We start from the raw sequence: 26,745 nt of genomic DNA on the forward strand, positions 1-26,745 counted from the left end.
TTCATGCCAAAGTAATTTTTTATTGTAATACCAATAATTTTTTTATCTATACAATTACTAGAAAGTAAACATTCATAGACAGGTTAAAACCATCAGATGGAGACAAACCTTAATGAAGGAAACTGATATGTCACTTAACTACTAAAAATAAATGTTGTCCATTGCACTTAACTACATAAATACATATTTCTGGAGCATAGCATCCATTTTATCTTTGTTACAGTCAACACTTAATTTACACCTCAAGGGTTGTAACAACAGTACATTCAATAATTTACCATGTCTCGCCATTTGTTTCCATACATTGAGCATCCAGTGAAAAGAATGCACACAAAAAACTGAATTGAACTTTGGTGGTATGTATTCCATTTTTCAGGTTTAAACATATCAACAATTCCAACATATGGAGAAACAGACCAACATCCTTTGTCACAAAGTAACTATAGGATTTCCATATTTATGTAAAGTGTGTAGTCATGATAGAATACTTTTCTTAAATCAAAATAAGATTCACACATGATCAAAACCCTACACCCTTGATCGATGCATGAATTTATTTGAAATACAGTTTATACATTTCCTGTCCCATTGGATGATTGAAACGAGAGCTGTGTCACTAGAGCACAGACTCATAAACAGGATTCTAGAGGGCATCTATCCCCCAGATGTCTGACTACTTCCTCTGTATAGAAGGGAACCAGGATACTTGGGAGTGTCAAAGTGCTGTTGCTTGATTGTAATTTCCTTGTGTTGAGTCACGTCAGGAGACATGATAAGGCTCAATACAAATGTGCATGCATATCAAGCTTTCTTATCAGTCCCATTTCCATAGCCCAAACACACTGTAGCTATACTCCGTCATTACAAAACTTTCACTCACAATCAGATGCTACAGTTTGCCTGATTTAACAGTTTAGATACTTTGATATGATATTAATAGTAAAATGTGGATTTCGATGAATAGTGGTACTTAGATTTGCACAATAATCAGTGAGGAAAAGGTGACATTTGCTTGAAGAGCAAAGGACGACTGACGTCTTGTGTTCAGATAATCAGTTTTTTTGTTCATATAAAAGCCATGCTACATCATCCACCTTTCCCACCAAATAGCTGAGAAAATGGAGAAGTGAGTCATTGAGCATGTGTTTTTAATCAGCCTTTTTGGGGGGGGGGGGCGGCTCAGGCTAGTAGTTAAAGTGAATGACCACACATCAAAATGTACAACAAAACCGTGACTCCATTTTGTTAACGACATTCAGTCCTTAGTGTTACTTGGTTGGAGAGCAGGCAGGGATTAGCTAGACGCTGCCTTGTTTGTTGTTGACATCAGAGACAGCCGGTGGCACCTTAATTGGGGAGGGCGGGCTCATAGTAATGGCTGGAACAGCATGAATGGAATGGTATTCAAAACATGGTTTCCATGTGTTTGATGCCATTCCATACACTCTATTCCAGCCATTATTATGATCCATCCTCCCCTCAGCAGTCTCCTGTGGTTGACGTATTCACACATTTCGTTTTTGCAGTTTTGTAGACGTTTCATATTTAGTCCAGCTCCAATCTTGGTCCTACAAAGACAAACCAAGAGATGACGACACAAAGCTACATTGAGGTCAGGTTTTAAGGTTGTCGCTGTCACAAACAAAGGGGTAACTGTAGAATGGCGTTTGGGTTGTGGTTTAGATATTAATCTCCGTTCCCTCCAGCAAGGCAGCCAACCTCCCATTTACATTTGAGTAACTTAGCAGACGCTCTTATCCAGAGCAACTTACAGGAGCAATTAAGGTTAAGTGCCTTGCTCAAGGCAGATTTAGCACTTAGTCGGCTCAGCGATTCGGTTACTGGCCAAACGTAACCGCTAGGCTACCTCCCCAGACTTGTTTTAAATGGATCAGAGTCTAAATGCAAACTCAGTTAGCCTTAAGGTAATGTTATACACTTAACAAGGTCAGATAAGAGACATCCTGAAGGCCAAATAAGAAGGAACAAACTCAGAAGCTCATCACGCTCCTGACCTGGGATACCTAATCCCACCCTTATAGGGAGTTGACCCACATAAGAGAGTGCTGGGTAAATGACGCACACCAGTGGTGCCAACTAAAGAAGAAAGTATGTGTTTCAGGTGTGAATCATATATTATAAAGACTTAAAGCGGGGCTGAACTTTCTGATTTGGGCTTTTGTCACAATGTAAATGCGACAATATTTTAATGTTGCACATCTTTAAGTTGTCTCAAATGCTTTAAATATTTGTATATGAATTTCTTCAATTTATTTGGTTTGACGGTTTTAAGTCATTGAAATTTGAAGCTATTGAAATTGTCCCAATATTTTATTCCTTGTGTAATTAACTGATGGTCCCTAACTAGCCCCATATGGATATCGAATGTCAAACCAAACTGACCATTACTAATCGGGTCACGTGCAGCTGCGCTGCGATTGATGATTACTTGGTTGCTGCCAGCTGAGGGCAGGATTGAAATAAACCTAACCCAAGGAAAACTTACAGTACCCTTTATTATGTTACATGACATTTTTTTGCTATCATCTCGCAAATCTCCATTTTGTATTAGACTAACTTTATGACCCTAATTATCCTATTTACACTTTGTAGTACATTTTGACACTAGAATAAAATGTTTGACTCTTATCGATGCCACATAAGCCATTTTCAAAACAGAAGTTGCTTTTTAGGGGCAGTCTCTCTTTAACACACTGAAGAAAATGTGGTGAAGTGCAACAGTGAAATATAAGTCACTGCATTGACAGAATACCAGGAAACAGGATTCCATTACAAGTCTAGCTAGCTTTGAGAAAATGGCCTAACTTACCACTACGCTTTTAGACTGCTCGTCAGCAGCTTCTTGCATCAGGCTGGTCAGCTGACTGAGGTACTTCTGGTTCTCCTGAAGCAGTTGTGGGGCAGCATCACTGGAAGGGGCGGGGAGAGAGAGAGACAGAATAAGTCACAATGTATGAAGTACATTCTTTTCAGTCTGCTGCTGAATGTCTGGACATTCCTTTCAATCTGCTACACAACACATAAACCCTTCCTGTCTGCTGTATAGACCAGTACCTGTCATTGGGTCCAGGTAGGGAGGTGAGTGGGTGAGGGGAGCTGATGGGCTGGGCAGACTGGGCCCACTGGGACACCTGCAGAGGGTTGGACGACTCTGGGCTGGCTGCTATCGAGTTCCTTGCAGAATTCTGAGCCTGGGAGAAGACAAATGCCATCACTCATATAGAACACATGTTCACATTATGACCTAGGCTAAGTGAATTCTATAGAAAATGTACCCTTTGCTAAGTCAAGTCAAGCCCGCCCCCTTGGTTACTGTTGCAACCTCAGACATTTTCCTGGGAAGCCCAATTCTCCAAACTAGTGGAGAAAAACCCTCACAATGATCTTAAAACTGTATTTTTAATACACAATGAAATTAAGCAGACTGCTTCTTGCTAATCAGGAGAACCCCTGGTATGTTGTGGTGGACTGTCATAACAATTGCTTCACAGGAACATGGTAAAATGACATTTTTAGTGTGACTAGACACTGGATGGCTCTGAATAAACTGTCAGCATGCAGTCAAAGATACTAACCACTCTCGGAGCTAATTAGTGCTCTCAAATCATATAATGTCGACAATAGGTGTTATATTCATAATATAGCTAGCTTAACTAGCTAAAATATATTTATAGAAAACAAGTTATATTAAGTGGCAATATGTAACTTTTTTGTCAACCTGACCAAATTCACATAGAAATGTGAGTTAGAAATCTATCATTCTACTTGAAAACAAGTCTAAGAAGCAGTAGATCTGTTCTATGTGCGTTATTTCTATGCTTCACGTTCTTAAGTTTTGTTTTTGCGTCTTTTACTTTCAGTTTTGTACACAAGCTTCAACCAGCTGAAACAATATTTTTGGTTATGGAAAATATATTTAGCAGTGGTTTAGATAGTATAGAGAATCATTGTACCATCTTATTTTGTCACATAAATTGAAATTAGGTTAACTATTAGAGTTTTACCAATGGCGAAATGGCGTAGCAATTTTTGCATAGTGCAACTTTAATGGCTAGCTAGCTAGCTAGTATTTTCAATGGAGGCAGTGCCAGTGTAGCTAGCTAACCTGCTAGCAAACAATGGAACAAAAGTATAATTTCGGATTCGAAAAATACCCCAACAGGCTCTGCATTTTAGGAATCACAGTCGCAAGTACCCTGGTGCACTTAAATTATTTTGCCATTTAAACAATACATTTTTTTATGAAAAAATCTGTTTTTGCCATTGCCATCATTGGCTTCCATGCGTTTAAAACTAGAGCTTGTTTAAGGCTTGCCGGACACGAGCTACCATTGGTTGCCCATACATCTGGGACGAGGCTTAGCAAAGGGTCAATTGCACATGACTTAAAATAACCCAATGCCATCTTATAGTAAGTTATATGACTTCATGATCTTATGACTAACTTTACTGAAGTTCTATAGATAAAACCTTATCGTCACTCACACAGGCAATCTTCAATAGGTGCCAGAACTCTCTCTGTCTCTTAATCTGCATCTGCATCACGGTGTTGTCGGCATCCTTGATGTTCTCCAGTGTCTTCTCGATGCGCGGGAACAGGTCAATGATCTTCTGCTTGCTCAATAAGATCTTACTGCATGGGGAAACAGAAGGTAAACAGTGTTTTCCACTTAAATTAAGTAGGGTACTTTTCAATTTGTTAGTCAGAAAAGTCTTCCGAGCCCTCTCCCTCTAGAAAAAACAATATGCATCTTCTAGCGATCTTTCGATAGGGGTCAGGCGCCTGTCAGTCAAAGTCAGCGATGATGGCGAAACACTGCTGGTTTGACGGTCTGCTGTCTGTCCCACCTTTCGGTACCTGGTTGTATGTGTTGTGTGTGCCGTGGTTGAAGTCGAGGGAGAGAAAATGAATTTGCACGTTCCATATAATGTGAGTGAATTTGCACTAAGTGGAAATCCACTTAGCCTATTGTTTTCTGGCATATTAATTCATTTTATTTTGCGTGCAGGGTCCGACATTAACGATGGCCTGGGACCAGTAAAAACATGTTGGGACAGTCACTGTTCAGCACATTTTGGTATTCCAGTTCAACATTTACCTACTCTGTCGCAGTCTACTATTGAATACACACAGAAAACGCAGACAAAGCTCTCCCCTCGCTCTCCATTTGGCAAATCCGACCATAACTCTGTCCTCCTGATTCCTGCCTACAAGTAAAAACTCAAAACAGGAAGTACCAGTGACACGCTCAATACGGAAGTGGTCTGATGAAGCGGATGCTAAACTACAGGACTGTTTCACTAGCAAAGATTGGAATATGTTCAGGGATTCATACTATAACACTGTGGGAACGACGTGACCCTACATACATATCCCAACCAGAAGCCCAAATTTATAGGCAACATCCGCACTGAGCTAAAAGGCTAGAGCTGCCACTTTAAAGACAGGGACACTAATCCAACGCTTATAAGAAAACCCCCTATGACCTCCGTTGAGCCATCAAACAGTCAAAACAGGACCAAGATGGAATCCTACTACGCTGGCTCTGATGCTTGTCGGATGTGGTAGGGCTTAATCTATCACAGATTAAAGGGAAACCCAGCCACAAGCTGCCTAGTGATGCCTTATTAGGCTCAGTGCCTTTGAGTAAACTCGTATTTCTAAAAATGAATTCAGAGTCTGTGGTTTCAGGCTCGTGCAATGATGCCTGGAGAGCAGGCCAGCAGCGGAGAATACCCTCTCCGTGCTTCCAGAGCCACTGGGGAGGGATGCAGGTAAGAAAGGGTTATTTTGCCTAAAAACCTTTAGACCTATCAAAACGGAATGCTCCTTGAAAGAGGTAATATGCCAGTCCTATTGGGCCAAAATCAATGGTGGCCTATTGTATTGATAACAAAACAAAAATAAACTTAAGAAAACTGATTTTTAGTTTATAAATACTTTGCTACAATGACACTTAGCTAGCTACCCACCTCTTTCTTTTGTTAGCATGTACACATAGTAAGTACAACATCATGCTTTCGGGATACATGTTTTTTCAGATTAGACTCTTTATTTGTGGACACTACATCACCCCACTCCCTCTCTTGCTCTTGGTCCTCCTCAACTTTGTAAGTCACCTTGATTTTGCACCTGTGTGTTTTATCAGTTTCTTTATGAAAATATTTAGCAAACTCCATGACAGTAGCTAAAGCAAAGAGCTATAGCATCAGACAAGTAGACTGCAAATGCATGCTGGGCTGGGCATGCCCTGAGCTGACGACATGAGCACTACTTGGAGATTTATAGAAGCGAAATTGGAGAGGGCGAGAAGGCCAACGCTCCAGCCTTTGGGAAACTTGCTCCACGCCCCAGCCAAATTTGGCAGGCTCCTCGCTCCGCTCAAATACTCTGTTACCAGGTCGTGTACTCAGAGCATTTGTTGACCAGCTAGCTGGAAAGTGTCTTCACTGCCATTTTAAACTTTTCCCTGACTCAGTCTGTAATACCTACATATCTCAAGCAGACCATCATAGTCCCTGTGCCCAAGAACACTAAGGTCACCTGTCTAAATGACTATTGCCCCGTAGCACTCATCTGTAGCCATGAAATGCTTTGAAAGGCTGGTCATGCTCACATCAACACATTATCCCAGACACCCTCGACCCAATCCAAGGGGTGCGTGCTTAGTCCCCTCCTGTACTCCCTGCTCACCCACGACTGTGTGGCCACGCACGACTCCAACACCATCCTTAAAGTTTGCTGACGAGACAGTGGTTGACCTGAACACCAACGACGAGACAGACTATAGGGAGAAGGTCAGTGACCTGACAGTATGGTGCCAGGACAACAGCCTCTCCCTCAACAAAACAAAGGAGCTGATTGTGGACTACAGGAAACAGAGGGCCGAGCACGCCCCCATCCACATCGAACGGGCTGTAGTGGAGCAGGTCGAGAGCTTCAAGGTCCTCGGTGTCCACATCATTAAGGAATTACCATGGTCCACACACACACACACCAACAGTTGTGAAGAAGGCACGACAATGCCTCTTCCCTCTCAGGTAGCTGAAAAGGTTGGGCATGGGCCCTCAGATCTTCAAAATGTTCTACAGCTACACCATTGAAAGCATATTGACTGGCTGCATCACCACTTGGTATGGCAACTGCTTGGCATCTGACCACAAGGCGCTACAGAGGGTAATACGTACGGCACAGTACATCACTGGGGCCGAGCTACCTGCCATCCAGGACCACTATAGTAGGCGGTGTCAGAGGAAGGCCCGAAAAATTGTCAGAGACTCCAGCCAACCAAGTCATACTGTTCTCTCTGCCATCACATGGCAAGCAGTAACGAAACACCACGTCTGGAACCAACAGGACCCTAAACAGTTTCTACCCCAAGGCATAAGACTGCTAAATAGTTAGTCCAGGTAGGTATTTGGTTAACTATTTAACTATCTGCATTGACCCATTTTGCACAACTCTTGACTCAGATACGCTGCAGCCGCCACCGCCGCTACTATCATGTTGCCTTGTCACTTTATCCCTACCTATATGTACATACTGTATCTACTTTAATTACGTTGTAACTCTGCACATCACCTCGGTACCCTAGCCAAGTTATCGTTATTCTTTGTGTATTTATTCCCTGTGTTTTTTGGGGGTTATTTGCCTCCATTGTTGGGAAGGGCCCGTAAGTAAGCATTTCACTGTTAGTCTACACCGGTTATTTACAAAGCACGTAACAAATAAAATTAGATTTGAAGACTACACATGTAAATGTTATGCTATTTGTAAACTGAACAAAAATATAAAAACACAACATGCAACAATTTAAGATTTTACTGAGTTACAGTTCATAAGGAAATCAGTCAATTTAAATCAATTCATTAGGCCCTAATCTATGGATTTCACATGACTGGGAATACAGATCTGCATCGGTTGGTCACAGATACCTTAAAAAAAGGTAGGGGTGCAGATCAGAAAACCAGTCAGTATCTGGTGTAACCACCATTTACCTCATGCAGCGCGACATCTACTTCAATGGCTGTGCGAAGTTGCTGGATATTGGCGTGAACTGGAATACGCTTTCATATGTGTAGATCCAGAGCATCTTCAACATGCTCAATGGGTGACATGTCTGGTGTGTGTGCAGGACATGGAAGAACTGTGACATTGTCAGCTTCCAGGAATTGTGTACAGGTCCTTGTGACAGTGGCGTGCATTATCATACTGAAAGATGAGGTGATGGCGGCAGATGAGTGACACGACAATGGGCCTCAGGATCTCGTCACGGTATCTCTGTGCATTCAAATTGCCATCGATGAAATGCAATTGTGTTTGTTGTCCGTAGCCTGCCTGCCCATACCATAATCCCACCACCACCATTGGGCACTCTGTTCATAACGTTGACATCAGCAAACCGCTCGCCCACACGACGCCATACGTCTGCCATCTGCCCGGTAAAGTTGAAACTGGGACTCATCCGTGAAAAGCACAGTTCTCCAGTGTACCAGTGGCCATCGAAGGTGAACATATGCCCACTGAGTTGGTTACGACGCTGAACTGCAGTCAGGTCAAGACCCTTGTGAGGACGACAAGCACGCAGATGAGCTTCCCTGAGATGGTTTCTGACAGTGTGTACAGAAATGTTTCCATTGTTCAAACCCACAGTTTCATCAGCTGTCCGGGTGGCTGGTTTCAGATGATCCCGCAGGTGAAGAAGCCAGATGTGGAGGTCCTGGGCTGGCGTGGCCACACGTGGTCTGCGGTTGTGAGGCTGGTTGGACGTAGTACCAAATTCTCTAAAACAACATTGGAGGCAGCTTACGCCAGAGAAATTAACATTCAATTCTTTGGCAACAGCTCTGATGGACATTCCTGCAGTCTGCATGCCAATTACACCCCCCCCCCCCCCCCCCCAAAAAAACTTGAGACATCCGTGGCATTCTGTTGTGTGACAAAACTGCACATTTTAGAGTGGCCTTTATTGTCCCCAGCACAAGGTGCACCTGTAATGATCATGGTGTTTAATCAGCTTCTTGATATGCCACACCTCACAGGTGGATGGATTATCTTGGCAAAAGAGAAACACTCACTAACAGGGAACTAAAAACTAAACAAATTTGTGCACAACATTTGAGAGAAATAAGATTTTTGAGCATTTCTGGGATCTTTTAGTTCAGCTCCTGAAACGAGGCACTAACACTTTACATGTTGTATTATATTTGACGACTCACACCAACTTCTTCTGCTCCTCTGTCGTTCGCTACAAACTTTAGTCAGAGTACCATCATTGAAGTCGTTTGTTGTGACGAGGGGCGTGGTACTAAACAAAGACGTCAACGATTGGATCGTCTCCAACCAATCAGAGTATCAAAGCCAATGACGAATTTTCAAAACACCGCTTTAATCCACCTGTGTTTTGGCTCAACCCATCGGTTTCTGGGCCCATCAGACAGCCCCGAATGTGTTTGCATTCAGTTAAGGGTTGGGAAGGTACTCAGATCCAGACTCATTGTGGAGAAGAAACCAACATCTACGGGCGTGGCGAAGCGATTGGCTGGAGCAAGAAGTCTGGGTAGCCAGGTAACCTGCGAGTCAACTTCGAGCAGTACATGAGTTTCCTTCACACCGCACACGCGAGCTGTCCAGAGCAAAAAGAAGCGCCCATCAATCTACTCGCAGAGCTTATTTATGTATTTTAGGGAAAGTGATTTATAACAGTAAACCTTAAATAGTGAAAATATGCAGGCAACTGTTTGCATATTTTGTAAAAACTGTAAAAAGAAAGCAACAAAAAGACACCTAGCATTTGTCTTGGCTAGCCTACTGGAGCCATGTATATGTCTTTTGAAATGTTTCTTATAGAGGCAGCGTCCCATTTTCATATCTTCTCAAAATGACATACTGTACTTTAGAAACAAATGTATACAATGCAATTCTAAAGAAGAGTAATGACTGGCATTGCTAAATTGTATTAGCCAGGTTTTTAAACTATATCATAATAACCAAATGTAGCCTATTAATAGCTGAATATAGAGAGAAAGCATGCCAACCTATCGGCCCTGCATGACCCCAAGCTAATTTCCTGCAATTCTACACATTTTGCAGAGAAGAAACTTTGCAGTTCTATAGATTACCTTAGTGAATTTATGTTCAAAATCAACATTTTGGGGGGAATACAAGTAGTACTATGGATACTAATATCCTTGTGAGCCTCCCAGGACCATGTTGCCCATAGTTAAGAACATACTGCAGATTAATATTACATAGTATTGTATTACACCCTCTTAACTTAATTTACAAATCCCTTAGCCAAAATTGGTTTAATCTGTTGTTAGCAATATTCATAAAAAATAAACAAACAATACATATAATATAAATACATTTCGAGATCTGGCCGTGGACCCCCTGCCGCAGACCCTCGTTTGGGAACCTCAGCAGTAAGGCACATTGTTGCGAAACGTTTAGAATGAGGTAAAAATATATTGCATAGAACAGACGCATGCCTCTCTAACATGCAGAGTATAGAATCAGGTCAGCTTTTTAAGGGCATTTCTATCTGCAGCGTTCAGTTGGTGACGTGACAGTCCACTGAACAGTCCCAGACCCTGCTTACCTGAGGTGTGTGTAGAGGTCTCTCAGGACCTTGTCCTGGTTCTGGACAGTCTGTATAATGGCTTTAACCATCTCCGAGCTGTCACTGCTCACACCAGGGTCAGGCGCTGAGGGAAGAACAGCACACAGGTGTCAGAACGTGGTAGTGTTTAGACAACTACCGTCGTACGATTACAGATTCTATTCGATATCCAAAAGTACTACAGTGCCTTATTGAAATTGAAAACAGCTGCAATGCAGTGACTGTATTTATTGAACAAAAGTGGCTTACTTCGGCATTTCATTTTTAGTTGTTTGTAGAGTTCAATCGCCTTGTCCTCCCTGAAATCAAGGAATAAACGATCAATTCTCCTAGAACATTCATTTAAATCTTGTTTGAGGCTTTCAGAATGATACAGCAGTTGACCTTTTCTTCTTAAAATGTGCATTTGAGTCCTCTAGATGTATAGGACAGGCAATGCAAGTGACAAACAACATCAGGTCAGCTACTAGCAAAATCAGAAGCCAAAGATTTCAATGAGGCTCCATCTACTTCCACAACTTCCTGGCACTTCCTAGACCAGTGGTCGCCAACCGGTCGCCAACCGGTCGATCGCCATCCGGTCGATCGCGATCTTTCCTAGTCGATCACCAAATATTTCTGTAGAAAAGCCAACGAACGATAAAGGCTTGCACTCCTTTTTTAAAATCGTGTTGACCTTTTCGCCAGTATATTCACTTGATTCAAAAGTCCTGCGCACCTGGTAAGCAAAGTGTTCCCATGAGACAAACTCCGCCTACCTGGCAGACCAGGCAAATCTGTGACTAAATCGAGTGCATCCACTGCGCTGACCAATCGGATAGCTCAAATCACCATGGCTACAGAGCTTCCATGACCCTGGCCACAGCCAAGTTTAATAGGCTACTAGCCTAGGTAAGATTTAATAACTTTTAAAACCATGACCACAGAGAGACTGTCAATGAATACAGCAAAGAGCTGCTGTTTTTATGAGTGAGTATATGTTTAAGTTTATATTCAGCACTGTCAGTTTTTATTCAACGCTATCGCAAAACGTGTTTCTCCGTACTCCCGTTCGGGCTGCAGCTGCAATGAATGAGTAGCCAAGTATCGATAGCCCTGCGCTTTATTATTATTAGCAGTTTGTCGTGTCGATTGTAATAACTTTCTCTGGTCATAGGAACAACATTAATTTGTGCATGAGGCAGATGCGGTGCGACTCGAGTTTCGCCATCAGGTGGAAGACGGGTGTCCCCTCTCTCTGGTCAGTCTCACCAGAGGAAAGGAAGAGGAGAGCTGGGACCGTGAGAGGCGGTTGGGAAAAATCGTTTTGAACAGTCATCCAACTCTGAATTCCAAGTCGGAAACTCTGGCATCTTTCTAGAGCTCCGACTTTTCGACCTGAAGATCAGTGACGTTGTGATTTGACCACGTTGACCATCAGATGCAGGTACCATCAGTCCAGTAAAATAAAAAAGCTAATTATTTCATTTCATGCTCCACAGTGCCTCACAAGTGCTAAACCAACTGATCTATTTTGTTGTCAAAGCTCGAGTTTTTAAATATAATATGGTCTGATTAACAATATTGGCAGGCCAATCATATAGCCAATATGCTGTGATAAGGTATTAGGCCAACTGCCCAAACCTCATTCCTACAAAACTGTTTGTGTCAGGTTAATGTAAAAAATATTTAAAAAATGAATAAAAATCTAAGCAGTAGATCTCAGCTTGCTTTTTGACTGCGAAAGTGATCTTGACTCAGAAAAGGTTGGTGACCACTGTCCTAGACCCTTCATGCATTTAATTCAGTAGAGGCAGACAGCCTGTCATTCCTGCCTAGAGTAGAACACTCACAGCTGCTCCATGATGTCTCCTTGGCGACGAGCGTAGGGACTCCTCTGCAGCTCCACGATCTCCGAGTGTAACGACATGATTTCCTCATCCAGGTGGCTCACCTCGGCCACCTAGTGGACAAAACATACATTACACATCGGGCTCAGACAACGGGTGTAGCTAGGGATGATTAGGATTGGTGGGGTAATCTGATCCTAGATCTGTGGTTAACTTGTACCTCAAGCCATTCACAGACAGCAGCTCAACCTAAGATGACCAACCCATGCGTTCAATACCAAAAATCCATCCCAACCAGTACCTGTGCATATGCAGCCGCCTTCTCCTCATTCTCCTGCCAAGCTTTCAGCATCTTCTCAGAGGCTGTGAGAAAAAATTCTCATGAAAATAACCAACACTATCTTGTCATAATACAAAACCATGGTTGCTTCTAAAATGGCACTATTCCCTCCTTTGCGCCCTGGTTTAAAGCAGCGCTCTATATGAGGAATAGGGTATCATTTCAGCTGCAGGCCATGTGGGTGACCATTCCTGGCACTACCAATCATCAGCCAGCCAATACTCACAGATCCCATAGTGCATCTGATCGCTGTACTTCTCCAGGTCGTACTGGATACTGCTCTTGAAGAAGTCCAGCTTGGCCTTCAGCTGCTGGGAGAAGGCAAACATGCCGTTCTTGCACCGGGTCAGGTTGGTGTTGTAGCGCAGGAGGCTCAGCCTGGACAAACCCACAGAATATAATAACTTTGTCTGTTAAAAAAACTAAAATGTACATCAAAATAACAAGATCACACATGACAGACGAAAAAGCAAAGAGCTGAACCTTCCAAAGCAAGTCTGGAAACTTCTTTCAGCCATTCCAGTTTGAGACATTACCAAATTCAAAAGAAAGAATCTCGCTTCCTTTAACTTCACTGTTTTGGTGTCTAGTAAAGCAGGCTTACTCACATGGCAGCCCTCTGGCCCTGGAACAGTCTGCTGTAGTCGTCCTTCAATCCACAGATGTAGCTCACCGCCTCGCCCCACACCTTCTTCAGCACCGCCAGGGGCAGCGGGGACTTAGCCTCCCGCACTGAGAAAAAGGACAACAAGCTCCTACATAAGGCTTGGTACATATGACTGAAGACATCTTTGAACCAAACCATGGAAGGAACACAAGATTAACTGAATGCTCAATTCTGTTTTTGTTGTCTAAGAATAAAAAAACACTACCTCTATTTAATTGCATGAGCTTGTATTTCCATCTGATCGCCTTTAGATCTATAAATATTTATCAGCAGGCAGAGAAGGCAGTACTCACCAATAGTGTTGACTTTATCAGGCAGCTGTCTAGCACTGAAGGGACCAGAGTACTTGGTGAGACTCTTGTCAAACAAATAGATGATGTAACTGTCCCAGCCTCGCTGCACAACACACAAAGACAACCACTTTACATGGTGGTCAATTGCTAAATATGTGAATGCTAAACAGGTGATTAAGATTTCCAATGTGTTGTATCAAAACTATAATCTAAAAAATTACAACATTACAACACTGAAAGTAGCAAAGTGGAACCAAAGTCTTTACCACCCCGTCGAGGACACACTGGGCTGCGGGCTTCCTGGGGTCCAGCGACACCCCTGTCTCCTGCAGCAGCTCCTGGTTGACCAACTCGATCTTGGTCTCAGTCTCGATGCGGCGCTGCAGGCTATGGAGGCTCTCATCTGGGGCCAGCTGGAAGGAGTGGACCTGGGCCGTGGTCATGTTCAGGATGTGGACAACCTGCCAATGGGATAAATGATATGAGTAAAATAAAGGAAGCTGATTGGCTAGCAGATGGAGTCAATCCAAAATATCAAGCACAAATAGGCAAACGTAACATTTGCTTAAAAAGTATATTATGTGTACATTAACACACTATGGGAAATATAAGCGTTAATTGAATCTTGTCCATGAGAAAATCAAATAAGAGCCCAGCCTTAAGAGACACTTGAAAGACTATTATTAGCTCAAGAGATACAGCATGATACGTTACAGAACTAACCCTCATGCATAATATCTGTTCCAGCACTTCAAAGCACAGGGGTTTCTTGCTGTCAGCATTAGTCTTGCCTCCTCTCTGGACAGGGTCCCATTTCAGCATCAGCTGCAGCAGCATCTCCATGGGCTCCAGGAGTGTTCTGAATGAGTGCAATGCAAATTAACATCCCCCGGTGGAGGGGAAACAAATTCAATCTATACAGGTCATGGTCGTTTCCCTCAAGTTACCGTCTTGGTTTTTGATTTTTGCTGCTCAATGAGGTGAAACTTTCAGAATGTGGTCATTAACTGAGCTGACACGATTCCCTGTTCTACTTTTGACAGACAACCATATTTGTTCTCCACAATAAGACTTTTAAAAAATCTCAATGTTCTGTTACTTGGCACCCTAATGAACAGGACCCTGGTTTCCCAGGTTGAAAATTAAGTCTGTGGCTAAGAGATAAGGAAGATGACCTTTTAATGGCGTCAGACCGGGGCTCCTGCATCTGTCCTCGTGCTCCTAGACCTTAGTGCTGTTTTTGATACCATTGATCACCACATTCTTTTGGAGAGATTGGAAACCCAAATTGGTCTACACGGACAAGTTCTGGCCTGGTTAAGATCTTATCTGTCGGAAAGATATCAGTTTGTCTCTGTGAATGGTTTGTCTTGTGACAAATCAACTGCAAATGTTGGTGTTCCTCAAGGTTCCGTTTTAGGACCACTATTGTTTTCACTAAATATTTTACCTCTTGGGGATGTCATTCGAAAACATAATGTTAACTTTCACTCCTATGCGGATGACACACAGCTGTATATTTCAATGAAACATGGTGAAGCCCCAAAATTGCCTTCGCTGGAAGCCTGTGTTTCAGACATAAGGAAGTGGATAGCTGCAAACTTTCTACTTTTAAACTCGGACAAAACAGAGATGCTTGTTCTAGGTCCCAAGAAACAAAGAGATCTTCTGTTAAATCTGACAATTAATCTTGATGGTTGTACAGTCGTCTCAAATAAAACTATGAAGGACCTCGGCGTTACTCTGGACCCTGATCACTCTTTTGACGAACATACCAAGACTGTTTCAAGGACAGCTTTTTTACATTTACGTAACATTGCAAAAACTGACATTTTCTGTCCAAAAATGATGCAAAAAAATTAATCCATGCTTTTGTTACTTCTAGGTTAGACTACTGCAATGCTCTACTTTCCGGCTACCCGGATAAAGCACAAAATAAACTTCAGTTAGTGTTAAATACGGCTGCTAGAATCCTAAATAGAACCAAAAAAATGTATCAGATTACTTCGGTGCTAGCCTCCCTACACTGGCTTCCTGTTAAGGCAAGGGCTGATTTCAAGGTTTTACTGCTAACCTACAAAGCATTACATTGGCTTGCTCCTACCCATCTTTCCGATTTGGTCCTGCCGTACATACCTACACGTACGCTACGGTCACAAGACGCAGGCCTCCTAAATGTCCCTAGAATTTCTAAGCAAACAGCTGGAGGCAGGGCATTCTCCTATAGAGCTCCAATTTTATGGAATGGTCTGCCCACCCATGTGAGAGACGCAGACTCAGTCTCAACCTTTAAGTCTTTATTGAAGACTCATCTCTTCAGTAGGTCCTATGATTGAGTGTAGTCTGGCCAAGTAGTGTGAAGGTGAACGGAAAGGCACTGGAGCAACGAACCGCCCTTGCTGTCTCTGCCTGGCCGGTTCCCCTCTCTCCACTGGGATTCTCTGCCTCTAACCCTATTACAGGGGCTGAGTCACTGGCTTACTGGTGCTCTTCCATGCCGTCCCTAGGAGGGGTGCGTCACTTGAGTGGGTTGAGTCACTGACGTGGTCTTCCTGTCTGGGTTGGCGCCCCCCCCCCTTGGGTTGTGCCGTGGCTGAGATCTTTGTGGACTATACTCGGCCTTGTCTCAGGATGGTAAATTGGTGGTTGAAGATATCCCTCTAGTGGTGTGGGGGCTGTGCTTTGGCAAAGTGGGTGGGGTTATATCCTGCCTGTTTGGCCCTGTCTGGGGGTATCATCGGATGGGGCCAGTGTCTCCTGACCCCTCCTGTCTCAGCCTCCAGTATTTATGCTGCAGTAGTTTGTGTCGGGGGTCTAGGGTCAGTCTGTTATATCTGGAGTATTTCTCCTGTCTTATCCGGTGTCCTGTGTGAATTTAAGTATGTTCTCTCTAATTCTCTCTTTCGGAGGACCTGAGCCCTAGGACCATGCCTCAGGACTACCTGGCATGATGACTCCTTGTTGTCCCCAGTCCACCTGGCCGTGCTGCTGCTCCAGTTTCAACTGTTCTGCCTGCGGCTATGGAACCCTGACCTGTTCACTGTGATTACTATTATTTGACCCTGCTGGTCATCTATGAACATTTGAACATCTTGGCCATGTTCTGTTATAATCTCCACCCGGCACAGCCAGAAGAGGACTGGCCACCCCTCAGCCTGGTTCCTCTCTAGGTTTCTTCCTAGGTTTTGGCCTTTCTAGGGAGTTTTTCCTGGCCACCGTGCTTCTACACCTGCATTGCTTGCTGTTTGGGGTTTTAGGCTGGGTTTCTGTACAGCACTTTGATATATCAGCTGATGTAAGAAGGGCTATATAAATAAATACCCCTGGTTATACACAGACAGAATAAGACAGGTGGTTACAGTGCCTTCAGAAAGTAGTCATACCCCTTGACTTATTCCACACTTGTGTTACAGCCTGAATTTAAATTATATGTTTTTATTTACACATCTATACACAATACCCCATAATGACAAAGTGAAAACATGTTTTAGAAATTGTTGCAAATTTATTGAAGATTAAATACAGAAATCTAATTTACATATGTATTCACACTCAAGTCAATACTTTGTAGAACAGATTACAGCTTTGAGTCATCTTGGGTATATCTGTATCAGCTTTGCATATCTGGATTTGGAGACTTTCTCCCATTCTTCCTTGCAGATTTTCTCAAGCCCTGTTAAGATGGGGAGCTTCCACAGATTTTCAATGGGATTCAAGTCTGGGTTTTGGCTGGGCCACTCAAGGGCTTTCACATTCTTGTTCTGAAGCCATTCAAGTGTTGCTTTGGCTGTATGCTTGGGGTCATTGTCCTGTTGGAATGTGAAACTTTGCCCTGGTCGAAGGTCGTTTCCAATCTGAAACAGGTTCTCATCAAGGATTTGCCTGCATGTGGCGCCAATCATTGTTCCCTTTATCCTTACCAGTCTCCCAGTCCCTGCCGCTGAAAAGCATCTCCATAGCATGATGCTGCCACCACACTTCACTGTAAGGATGGTGTTAGACGGGTGATGAGCTATGCCTGGTTTTCTCCAGACATATAGTTTTGAATTCAGGCCAAAGAGGTTCTCGTCAGACCACAGAATCTTTTGCATTATGTTCTCAGAGTTTTTCACATGCCTTTTTGCAAACTCCAAGCGTGCGGTTGTGTGCCTTTTTCTCAGGAGTAGCTTCTGTCAGGCCACTCTCCCATAAGGGCCAGATTGGTTAAGTGCTGTAGAAACGGTTGCCCTTCTGGCTGGTTCTCCCATCTCAGCCAAGGAACTCTGTATTTCTGTCAGAGTGGTCATTGTGTTCTTGGTCACCTCCCTGACCAAGGTCCTTCTTGCACGGTCAGCTCTAGGCAGCGTCTGGGTAGTTCAATATTTTTTCAATTTCCCAATGATGGAGACCACTGTGCTCTTGGAAACTTTTAACACTAGAAATTGTTTTATATCCTTCCCCAGATATATGCCTCCTCACAATTCTCTCTCTGAGATCTACGGACAGTTCCTTGGACTTCATGGTATAGTTTCTGCTCTGACATGCACTGTCAACTATGGGACCTCATATAGACAGGTGTGTTTCTTTCTAAAACATGTCCAAACAATTGAATTGGCCAAAGGTGGACTCCATTCAAGTTGTAGTGATATCTCAAGGATGATCAAAGGAAATTGGATGGACCTGAGCTCAATTTGGAGTGCCATAGAAAATGCTTATGAAAATTTGATTTCTGCATTTCATAGACATTTCCAAAAACATGTTTTCACTGTCACTATGGGGTATTGTGTGTAGATGGGCGAGATAAAAAAAATATTTGATCAATTTTGAATTCAGGCTGTAACAACATGTAGAATAAGTCAAGGGGTATGAATACTTCTTGAAGGCACTGTAATAATGACACTAGAATAGAATATGTGACGGTGTCTGACCTGCTCAGATTGTTGGGGTATGGTAGATGTGTGGAGAATCTGACTTCCCCATTCAATTCCTCCACAGCCATGATGTCTTTGGGACCTTTGTTCCGCACTTTGCTGGCCCTGAGGAATAACATATCAGATGGCATTCAGGATGGTTACCTAGTGCCCCTTGGAGGATCACTCAGAATTGAAACTAACACTTGAAAAAAGTTAAATGTGCAGGGACAACTACCACTGGACAGGCTGAAGATTGTGCAGAAAAGGCCGGAACCCACAACTGCATTCAAATATCATTGTGCCAAAACTCCAGTAGTCCACTGTGACAGTGTAAGGCTTATTCTCAAATAATTCAGGGGCCTGGGGGTAAAAGATATGCAAGTATCAATTAGTAAGTCTGGTTTTAATTAATCGTGACTAACAGACAGAGACAATGTCGCAACGTTAAGTCAACAGGAATCTAGGAGTGCTTGCAGGAGGGATAATATGCTCACCAGGTATTGTAGTGTTCCCACAAATGAAGTGCACAGACTCCCCTGGTCCAAGTCTTTGGCATAGCCCAAGTCTATAATTTTGTGAACCAACTGAACAAGGAAAACATTGTGAGATATTAACATTGCAAGATGAACAGTAGTCTTTAAAAATAAATAACAGACAAAGTCACACCACAGAACATCAATAACACAAAAATGTAAACAGTTATAAAAAGGGCATGATGACACTGTGCGCTGGTCCATAAATATTAGGTTACCTTTCCATTGACTTCCTGGAGCACTATGTTTTCTGGTTTAAGGTCTCTGTGTATGATCTTGTTTTCATGCAAATACTGGATGCCTGAACCTGTATATAAAGACCATTCAGAAATCAGTTCTATGCAGACCGACAAATGATACAATTATACACAATTCAACAGTGGGGTACAGTACATACCAACGTCATTGAGCAGGGAAAGTACTTCACTTTCTTTCAGTCCACAGCAATTTTCAGGCTTGCTCAGCATCTGTCAAATTCAACCATAAACACATTGTTGGACAAATGCCTGCTCATGACAGAACCATTTTTTGTCACTGTGCCCTTATGTGAGGCATTTAACCCCTTACTGATCCAGGGGCACTGCAACATGGCTGATGCCACTCGGGAGTCTGTATATGTCAAGGAGGTTTATAGCAAATAAAAGAAAAAGTGTGTGGACTATAAGGGAAATGGACAATAAAGTATTCATCTTCAGCTGCCCCACCTTTCTGAGGTCTCCCTTGGAACAGTACTCCATGGCCAGCAGTGGAAGGTCATTTAAGGCAATGTGCTTCATCTCCTCTGGCACGTCTCTAGCTGTCACTACATTGAGATTATTCAACCTGAATAGGCAAGAAAAACATTGTACTTGATAAATACAGTGCACCTGGAAAGTATTCAGACCACTTAACTTTTATCTAATTTTGTTACATTACAGCCTTATTGTGAGATGGATAAAAAAATATAAAAAACACACACAATAACCCATAACAACAAAGCAAAAACAGAAGACATTTTTGCAAATGTATTAAACATGTATTTAGTTATTTACATAAGTATTCAGACCGTTTGCTATGAGGCTCAAAATGGAGCTCAGGTGCATCCTGTTTCCATTGATCATCCTTGAGATGTTTCTACAACTTGGAGTTCACCTGTGGTAAATTCAATTGATTGGAAATGATTTGGGAAGGCACACACGTGTCTATATAAGGTCCCACAGTTGACAGTGCATGTCAGAGCAAAAACCATGCCATGAGGTGGAAGGAATTGACCGGAGAGCTGCGAGACAGGATTGTGTCAAGGCACAGATCTGGGGAAGGGTACCAAAAAATGTCTGCAGCATTGAAGGTCCCCAAGAACACAGTGGCCTCCATCCTTCTTAAATGGAAGAAGTTTGGAACCACCAAGACGCTTCCTAGAGCTGGCTGCCTTGCCAAACTGAGAAATCGTGTGAGAAGGGCCTTGGTCAGGGAGATGACCAATAACCCGATGGTCACTCTGACAGAGCTCCAGAGTGCCTCTGTGGCGATGGGAGAACCTTCCAGAAAGACAACCATCTCTGCATCACTCCACCAATCAGGCCTTTATGGTAGAGTGGACAGACGGAAGCCACTTCTCAGTAAAAGGCACATGACAGAGAGCTTGGAGTTTGCCAAAAGGCACCTAAAGACTCTCAAACCATGAGAAACAAAGTCTGATGAAACCAAGATTGAACTCTTTTGCCTTAATACCAATTGTCACGTCTGGAGGAAACCTGGCACCATCCCTACGGTGAAGCATGGTGGTGGCAGCATTATGGTGTGGGGATGTTTTTCAGCGGCAGGGACTGGGAGACTAGTCAGGATTAATGGAAAGATGAACGGAGCAAATTACAGAGAGATCATTGATGAAAACCTGCTCCAGTGTGCTCAGGACCTCAGACTGTGAAGAAGGTTCACCTTCCAACAGGACAATGACCCTAAGCTCACAGCCAAGACAATGCAGGAGTGGCTTCGGGACAAGTCCTTGAGTGGCCCAGCCAGAGCCCAGACTTGAACCCGATCTAACATCTTCGGAGAGACCTGAAATTAGCTGTGCAGCGACGCTCCCCATCCAACCTGACAGAGCATCTGCAGAGAATAATGGGAGAAACTCCCCAAATACAGGTGTGTCAAGCTTGTAGCATCATGCCCAAGAAGACTCAAGGCTGTAATCGCTGCCAAAGGTGTTTCAACAAAGTACTGGATAATGGGTCTGAATACTTATTTATGTACATGTGAATTTAGTTTATTAATATATTTGCAAACATTTCTAAAAACCTGTTTTTGCTTTGTCATTATGGGGTATTGCGTGTAGATTGATGAGGGGGAAAAAACTATTTAAACAATTTGAGAATAAGGCTGTAACGTAACAAAATGTGGAAAAAGTCAAGGGGTCTGAATACTTTCCGAATGCACTGTACAAGAAGCAAATGCCGATATTTCACTCATTGAAAAAGTAAAAGTCACCCAGTTCAAACGTGTGTGGCATTCAATGATGTACATAGGATAATACGATATAGACAAACTTTTTCATGATCTGGATCTCTCTGCTCCATCTGTCTTTGTTTCTTGCTGTCAACTCCAGGCGACACATTTTCACCGCAATCTTTTCTGATGTGTCCTATGGTGGAAAAATAGCAAGATTATGTTATAATACTTTTATTGCATCAAATGGGTGTTTTACGCAACAGAATAGAGTATTTTGTTAACTATTGTGTGTGTGTTCTACTGAGGATGGGCCTCTGGGAGGTAACACTGAGGGGAGATTTACAATGTCTTTTGGGTGATAAAACCTAAAGAGCATTCCAGAGCATGAGTTAATGTTTCTGTTCTATTTGGTACCAGAGAGAGATGGTTCCAGTTTGGAGTCAGAGGGACAGACAATGGTCTCTATACAATGAAAACTGTCTGCTATGTATTATAGGCATCTTTCATACAAATCTTAACCGTGTGACCCATTCTATATATCTGTTGTTTGTCATGTAGGTTGAAAGGGGTGTATCTTGGCTATAAAAGACCTTTGTACTTTTGTCTCGGGGCTCTCAACGAATAATTTGATCGTGAATCGTCAACCAGCCATCTTTATCGTAGAGCACTCAATCGATTCACTTTATATATGTGTGTTGTATTGACCTGCTTCCTCATTAATAAGTTATTAAAGATTTAGTTTAAGTATAACTCTGACTTGTGTGATAAGTTTGTCTCTCCTCATTTGATAGTAAAGAAATGAACCACCACATTTGGCGACGAGGATGGGATGTGAATCTTCACTTGGTGACTGCTCCTGACGACCTGGGTAAATCATGCACTAGGGATCCCTCAAACTTGGGATCTGGTGAATTCCAATTATTTTAAATGTGCTAGTCAGGTATGCCCTGGGTTTGGTAATTTAGCGTTAAATATCTAGAATCTGTATGAACTTGTTTTGGCCATTTAATGTTAAAAACATCCGGAATCTGTGTGAACTAGTTAAGACCATTTATGATATAGTATAAGATAGTAAGGTGCATTTGTAATTGTTTTAAACATGTACCCCATTTTAGAAGTATTGAAAGATGTAAATGTATGAGTTGCATTATCCTAGGAATTAATCATGAGATAGAAATTAGAAAATAATCCTGCAGGTTCAAATATTGTTGAAAAACAACTAATTGATTAGGTATGTTTGAGAATAGCATTGTGTGACTGTGATATGAGAGTTGAGTGAATATGGAAATTAGTCTTAATCTGACGTTTGGATTAACATATAGAAATATGCTTAATCAGATGATTGAAATTTGGATAATAAGCTTTGATATAACGTTATCTTAGGGTTCTGTTCATTCACTGCCCATCATAGAATATCACGGGGTGGTATTGAGAGCGGGATGATATTTTAGAAAGCAGCGGAAGGTCTAGAGTTCCTGAGAGGCTTGATTTTGCAGTGGTCTCTGGGAGGTTAGAGGATCCCATGAGGATCCCATGGTCATTGTCCGGGAAACAAAAGTGTATTTTTTTTGTTCTGCTGGGAGTATGTTTGGAGAGCTGCTTCGTAGCTATGGTGTCCTTGAAAAAGCAAATGGAATGGTTGTTGTGAGTACCTAAGAATTTCTTACGTTTTATATGGATTCTGTGAATATATGAAAATATGATAACTTGTATGTGTGTATAATCTATTACTAGAGATTTTATAAAGTAATTCTGGGAATATAATTAGATACAATTTAAAACACCCATACGTAGACGTACGTAGGTTGAGTTGGTATCTTTAATGTATAATTTGATGAAGATGAGGTTTAAGCATTATTAAACTGTCTACAAAGTCTGGGCAATTGTCTCAGAAACTGATTGGAGTGTGTCCACTTTTGGTTAACTTACCCTAACGATGTAACTATAAAATGCTTATTGGATTTTCTCTGTCTGGGTACTACATTTAAAATAAAACTGCCCGTAAGGCCTGAAAATGTGTTTTATTTTTTTCTTCCCAGTATGAGAGGAGTTGCTGGATTTATTGAATAAACCTTTTTCCATAAAGTTAGAGCGAATTAAGATGGAATCTCGACGTAATTTATAATGTCGTACAAAGCCTAGGGTATCCATCAAACTAATTCGATTCACTTTATGTGTGTGTGTGTTGTATTGACCTGCTTCCTTATTAATAAGTGATTAATGACTTAGTTTAAGTATAACTGACTTGTGTGATAAGTTTGTCTCTCCTTATTTGATAGTAAAGAAATTAACCACCACAGTCCTTTAGAAACAAGGGGGAAAAAACAGTAAAGTCTCATCTATTATCTCATCTTGTCAACTCAACAGATGTGCACTTATGAATTCACAGGGAGAAGAATACAAAACAGTAAGGTATTTTTAAGCTACAGGGTGTTTTTCTCAAGTGGTGGCATGACCTTTGCCAAAAGATACTGACCCTACCGTTACAAAATACATTTTGAAATCTATATTATTAAATTATTGCACCCACACTGCTCGCGAGCGTCTGCGTTGCCAAGGGCTAAAATAGAAGTCAGTTCTATTTGTGACGCAGATCGCGCAGAAAGTACTGCCTCTCCCATCTCCTCATTGGTTTATAGAAGCAGGTACCCACGTGCCATCTCCTCATTGGTTATACCCACGTGGGTGACTGAAAGACGAACGAGGTCGGTGGCGGTAATGCACCTAATTTATGAAAGTTGCCAATCGCAATATAAAGTCCAGAGAAGAAAAAGCCTGGAAGGAGGAGAGATGAGTAGAAACGATTCGGTTGACCGTTTTATGTGTGGATTAATTGTAGGAGTAGAGGACCTTGTGCATTTCAAGTAAAATAACAACTCAATGTTTATACGTTATCCCAGGACAAATTAGCAAGCAACAGCAAGCTAGCTAAATAGGACAAATTAGCTAGCAAGTGCAAGCTAGCTAGCTAAATTGCCATAAATGTTTAATGCTTTTCGACCTGGCCCCAAATTAGTGTAATTGGTTTAGAGTATGCTTTGATATTTTAAACTGCGTGTTGTGATCGCGTTTGGTGTGGGGGGACAAAATAAATGTATGCACGATGGCGCATGCGCGCAGCCGGTTTGGGTTCCGCGTTATACTTGTTTACAATGAGCTTCTCCGTGGAGCAGGTGAGAGATATAGATCGGAAAACGTACATCAATGCAGCGATGGGATGTGCCACTACTCCAAAATGTACCTTTATTCACACTGCTCTATCGAGAAGACTTAAATACTGCTAGTTTTCCCGGAAACCTGCAATTTTTCATCCTCATACTAGCTAGTAGGGCCAGGACGATACCATTTCGCAATATGTTTTCAAATGCAACATTTTTAACACGAAGCAGACCAAATTCTATTGGTCCTTTAAAAACCTGCTTTAAAATTGTGTGTGCTTTAGCTTGGAAAATAAATACATTTGACTCTGGATGACAACATAATGGTGTTTGTTTCCAACATTAAGCCTGTTTTACTAAAGAAGTAAAATTTGTTTCGTGTTGTGTTTCCGTACCACGATACTAACGTGTATCGCGATAAAGTATCATCCCGGCCCTACTAGCTAGTAGTAGCCACCGCTGTGGTGACCCGTTTTGGAATGGCAGTGTTAGCAAATCAGCTCATTTGTTTTTCAACATGATGTGCCATTCCATAATGGCTGCTGTGTCTACTGCTAGCAAGCACGAGGACAAAAAGGGCAGTTTTTCAGGAAAACTAGCATTATTCCATCATTCTCGATGAAGCATTGTGGATAAAGGTACAATTTGTAAAACAGTGCATATCCCATCCCTGCATTGAGGTACATTTTCCGACCCATTAACACACCAGCTTCACAGTAATCATGATTGCATTCACATCCCTGTGCAGCTCAGTGTAACAGTAGGGTCGGTATCTTCTGGCAAATTTGAGCTGTGATATCATCCAGTCAGGCTTACTATTCACATCTAGGAAGTGGTTAACTTCCTTTCAACTATATGTAAACATACATCCAACTCTTGTCTGATTTGACAGGATATTCAGCTACCATGATTCAAGTCTGGACTCTGGAACAGCTTAAAGTACTAGGGATTACTTGTGAAAATGTGGCTGTTAGTTAAATACTTACATGATGTTGATACAGGTAGACATGGGCAAAACCGCCCATGCCCAATCTCTCTTTCAATTCCCAGTTCCCGCAGTTTTGGTTTTGTCTGAAAGGAGGCTTATCCATTGCTGTAACGTTAATAACAAGGAATATTAATGTTACATTTGGCTATGCAAATTGTCAACATTTCTAACTAGCCACATATGCGGTAAATGAAGCATTTACTAGCTAACTGTTAGCTTGATAGCTACTGTTTACAGCTAGTGCTAGCTAGCTAACGTTCGCTATTTAGCTAAACAACTTTCAAGTTTGCCATACCTTCGTTAGTGTTGCTAGTCAAATAGCGTTGCTAACTAACGTTAGCTATTAATTTAGCTCCCCTGTCTGATGTCCGTAAACAAAATTGATCAATGGGCAATATAAAGATACACGTTTAAACTTCACAATCGCCCATGTTTCCCTTGCAGGGTTGTACCCGTGACTGATCAACGAAGCTCGAAGACGAAAGTAAACATAGCTAGCTAACGTTAGATAGCACAGTTAGCTCGTTGGACAGCCAGCTAACGCTATTTGCTTGAACAAAAACGAATATAGCTGGTTATTACAGAAATCTTGGTGTAATAATAGCTAATTATTACGATACTTTGATATTTCATAAGACAGTCAGCGGCCGTTTTTTCATAAAAAGACAGATCTTGTGTTCGACTAATGCACCATGACAGGAATGTGTACTTTCCTAGATGTGACGTCGCCAAAAAACCCGGCTGCTTTTCTGAGGAGAAAAAAATGTGTCCGAAAGAGACATCATGCCCATAAGGGGCACAAAGGCACGTGCCCACTCAGATTTGAGCAATTATTTTGGATTTTTTTTATTTAAAACATAAATCTATATATTTTTTTTTACATTTATTTTTTATTTTATGTTAAATTAAGTATTAAGCCAACGTTTTATCATAATTATGTCAAAAAAAAAAAGATCTGTCAGTTGTATTTTGTCA

General features: G+C 42.0%; 1 protein-coding gene across 2 annotated transcripts; it reads right to left on the reverse strand.

Annotated features, from left to right (window-relative positions):
* Positions 1-26,498, reverse strand: LOC120029505 (inhibitor of nuclear factor kappa-B kinase subunit alpha-like). Of its 2 annotated transcripts, none has more exons than XM_038974758.1 (22): positions 26,066-26,498; positions 25,769-25,875; positions 21,723-21,817; positions 19,902-20,019; positions 19,595-19,664; positions 19,416-19,504; positions 19,159-19,248; positions 18,900-19,024; positions 18,680-18,787; positions 14,496-14,631; positions 14,039-14,233; positions 13,773-13,875; positions 13,421-13,544; positions 13,039-13,190; positions 12,774-12,835; positions 12,476-12,585; positions 10,893-10,942; positions 10,623-10,728; positions 4,507-4,654; positions 3,076-3,212; positions 2,831-2,930; positions 1-1,568 (listed from the first exon to the last, which is right to left on the reverse strand). In XM_038974758.1, exons 2-22 carry the CDS (start codon positions 25,871-25,873, stop codon positions 1,506-1,508), a joined length of 2,286 nt encoding a protein of 761 aa, XP_038830686.1. In that variant the 5' UTR covers positions 25,874-25,875; positions 26,066-26,498; the 3' UTR covers positions 1-1,505. The 2 variants fall into 2 exon arrangements, with proteins under 2 accessions (XP_038830686.1, XP_038830685.1); XM_038974757.1 differs by having other exon boundaries at positions 26,391-26,492.
* Positions 26,499-26,745: the final 247 nt, after the last annotated feature.

This window comes from Salvelinus namaycush, chromosome 35, assembly GCF_016432855.1.
Source record: "Salvelinus namaycush isolate Seneca chromosome 35, SaNama_1.0, whole genome shotgun sequence".
Lineage (NCBI taxonomy): Eukaryota > Metazoa > Chordata > Actinopteri > Salmoniformes > Salmonidae > Salvelinus > Salvelinus namaycush.

Coding starts and splice junctions, on each gene's coding strand:
- LOC120029505 (XM_038974757.1), bottom strand. Junction 19,025..19,158: donor TGGGAACACTACAATACCTG/GTGAGCATATTA, acceptor TTTTACCCCCAG/GCCCCTGAATTATTTGAGAA. Junction 12,836..13,038: donor TCAGATGCACTATGGGATCT/GTGAGTATTGGC, acceptor TTTTTCTCACAG/CCTCTGAGAAGATGCTGAAA.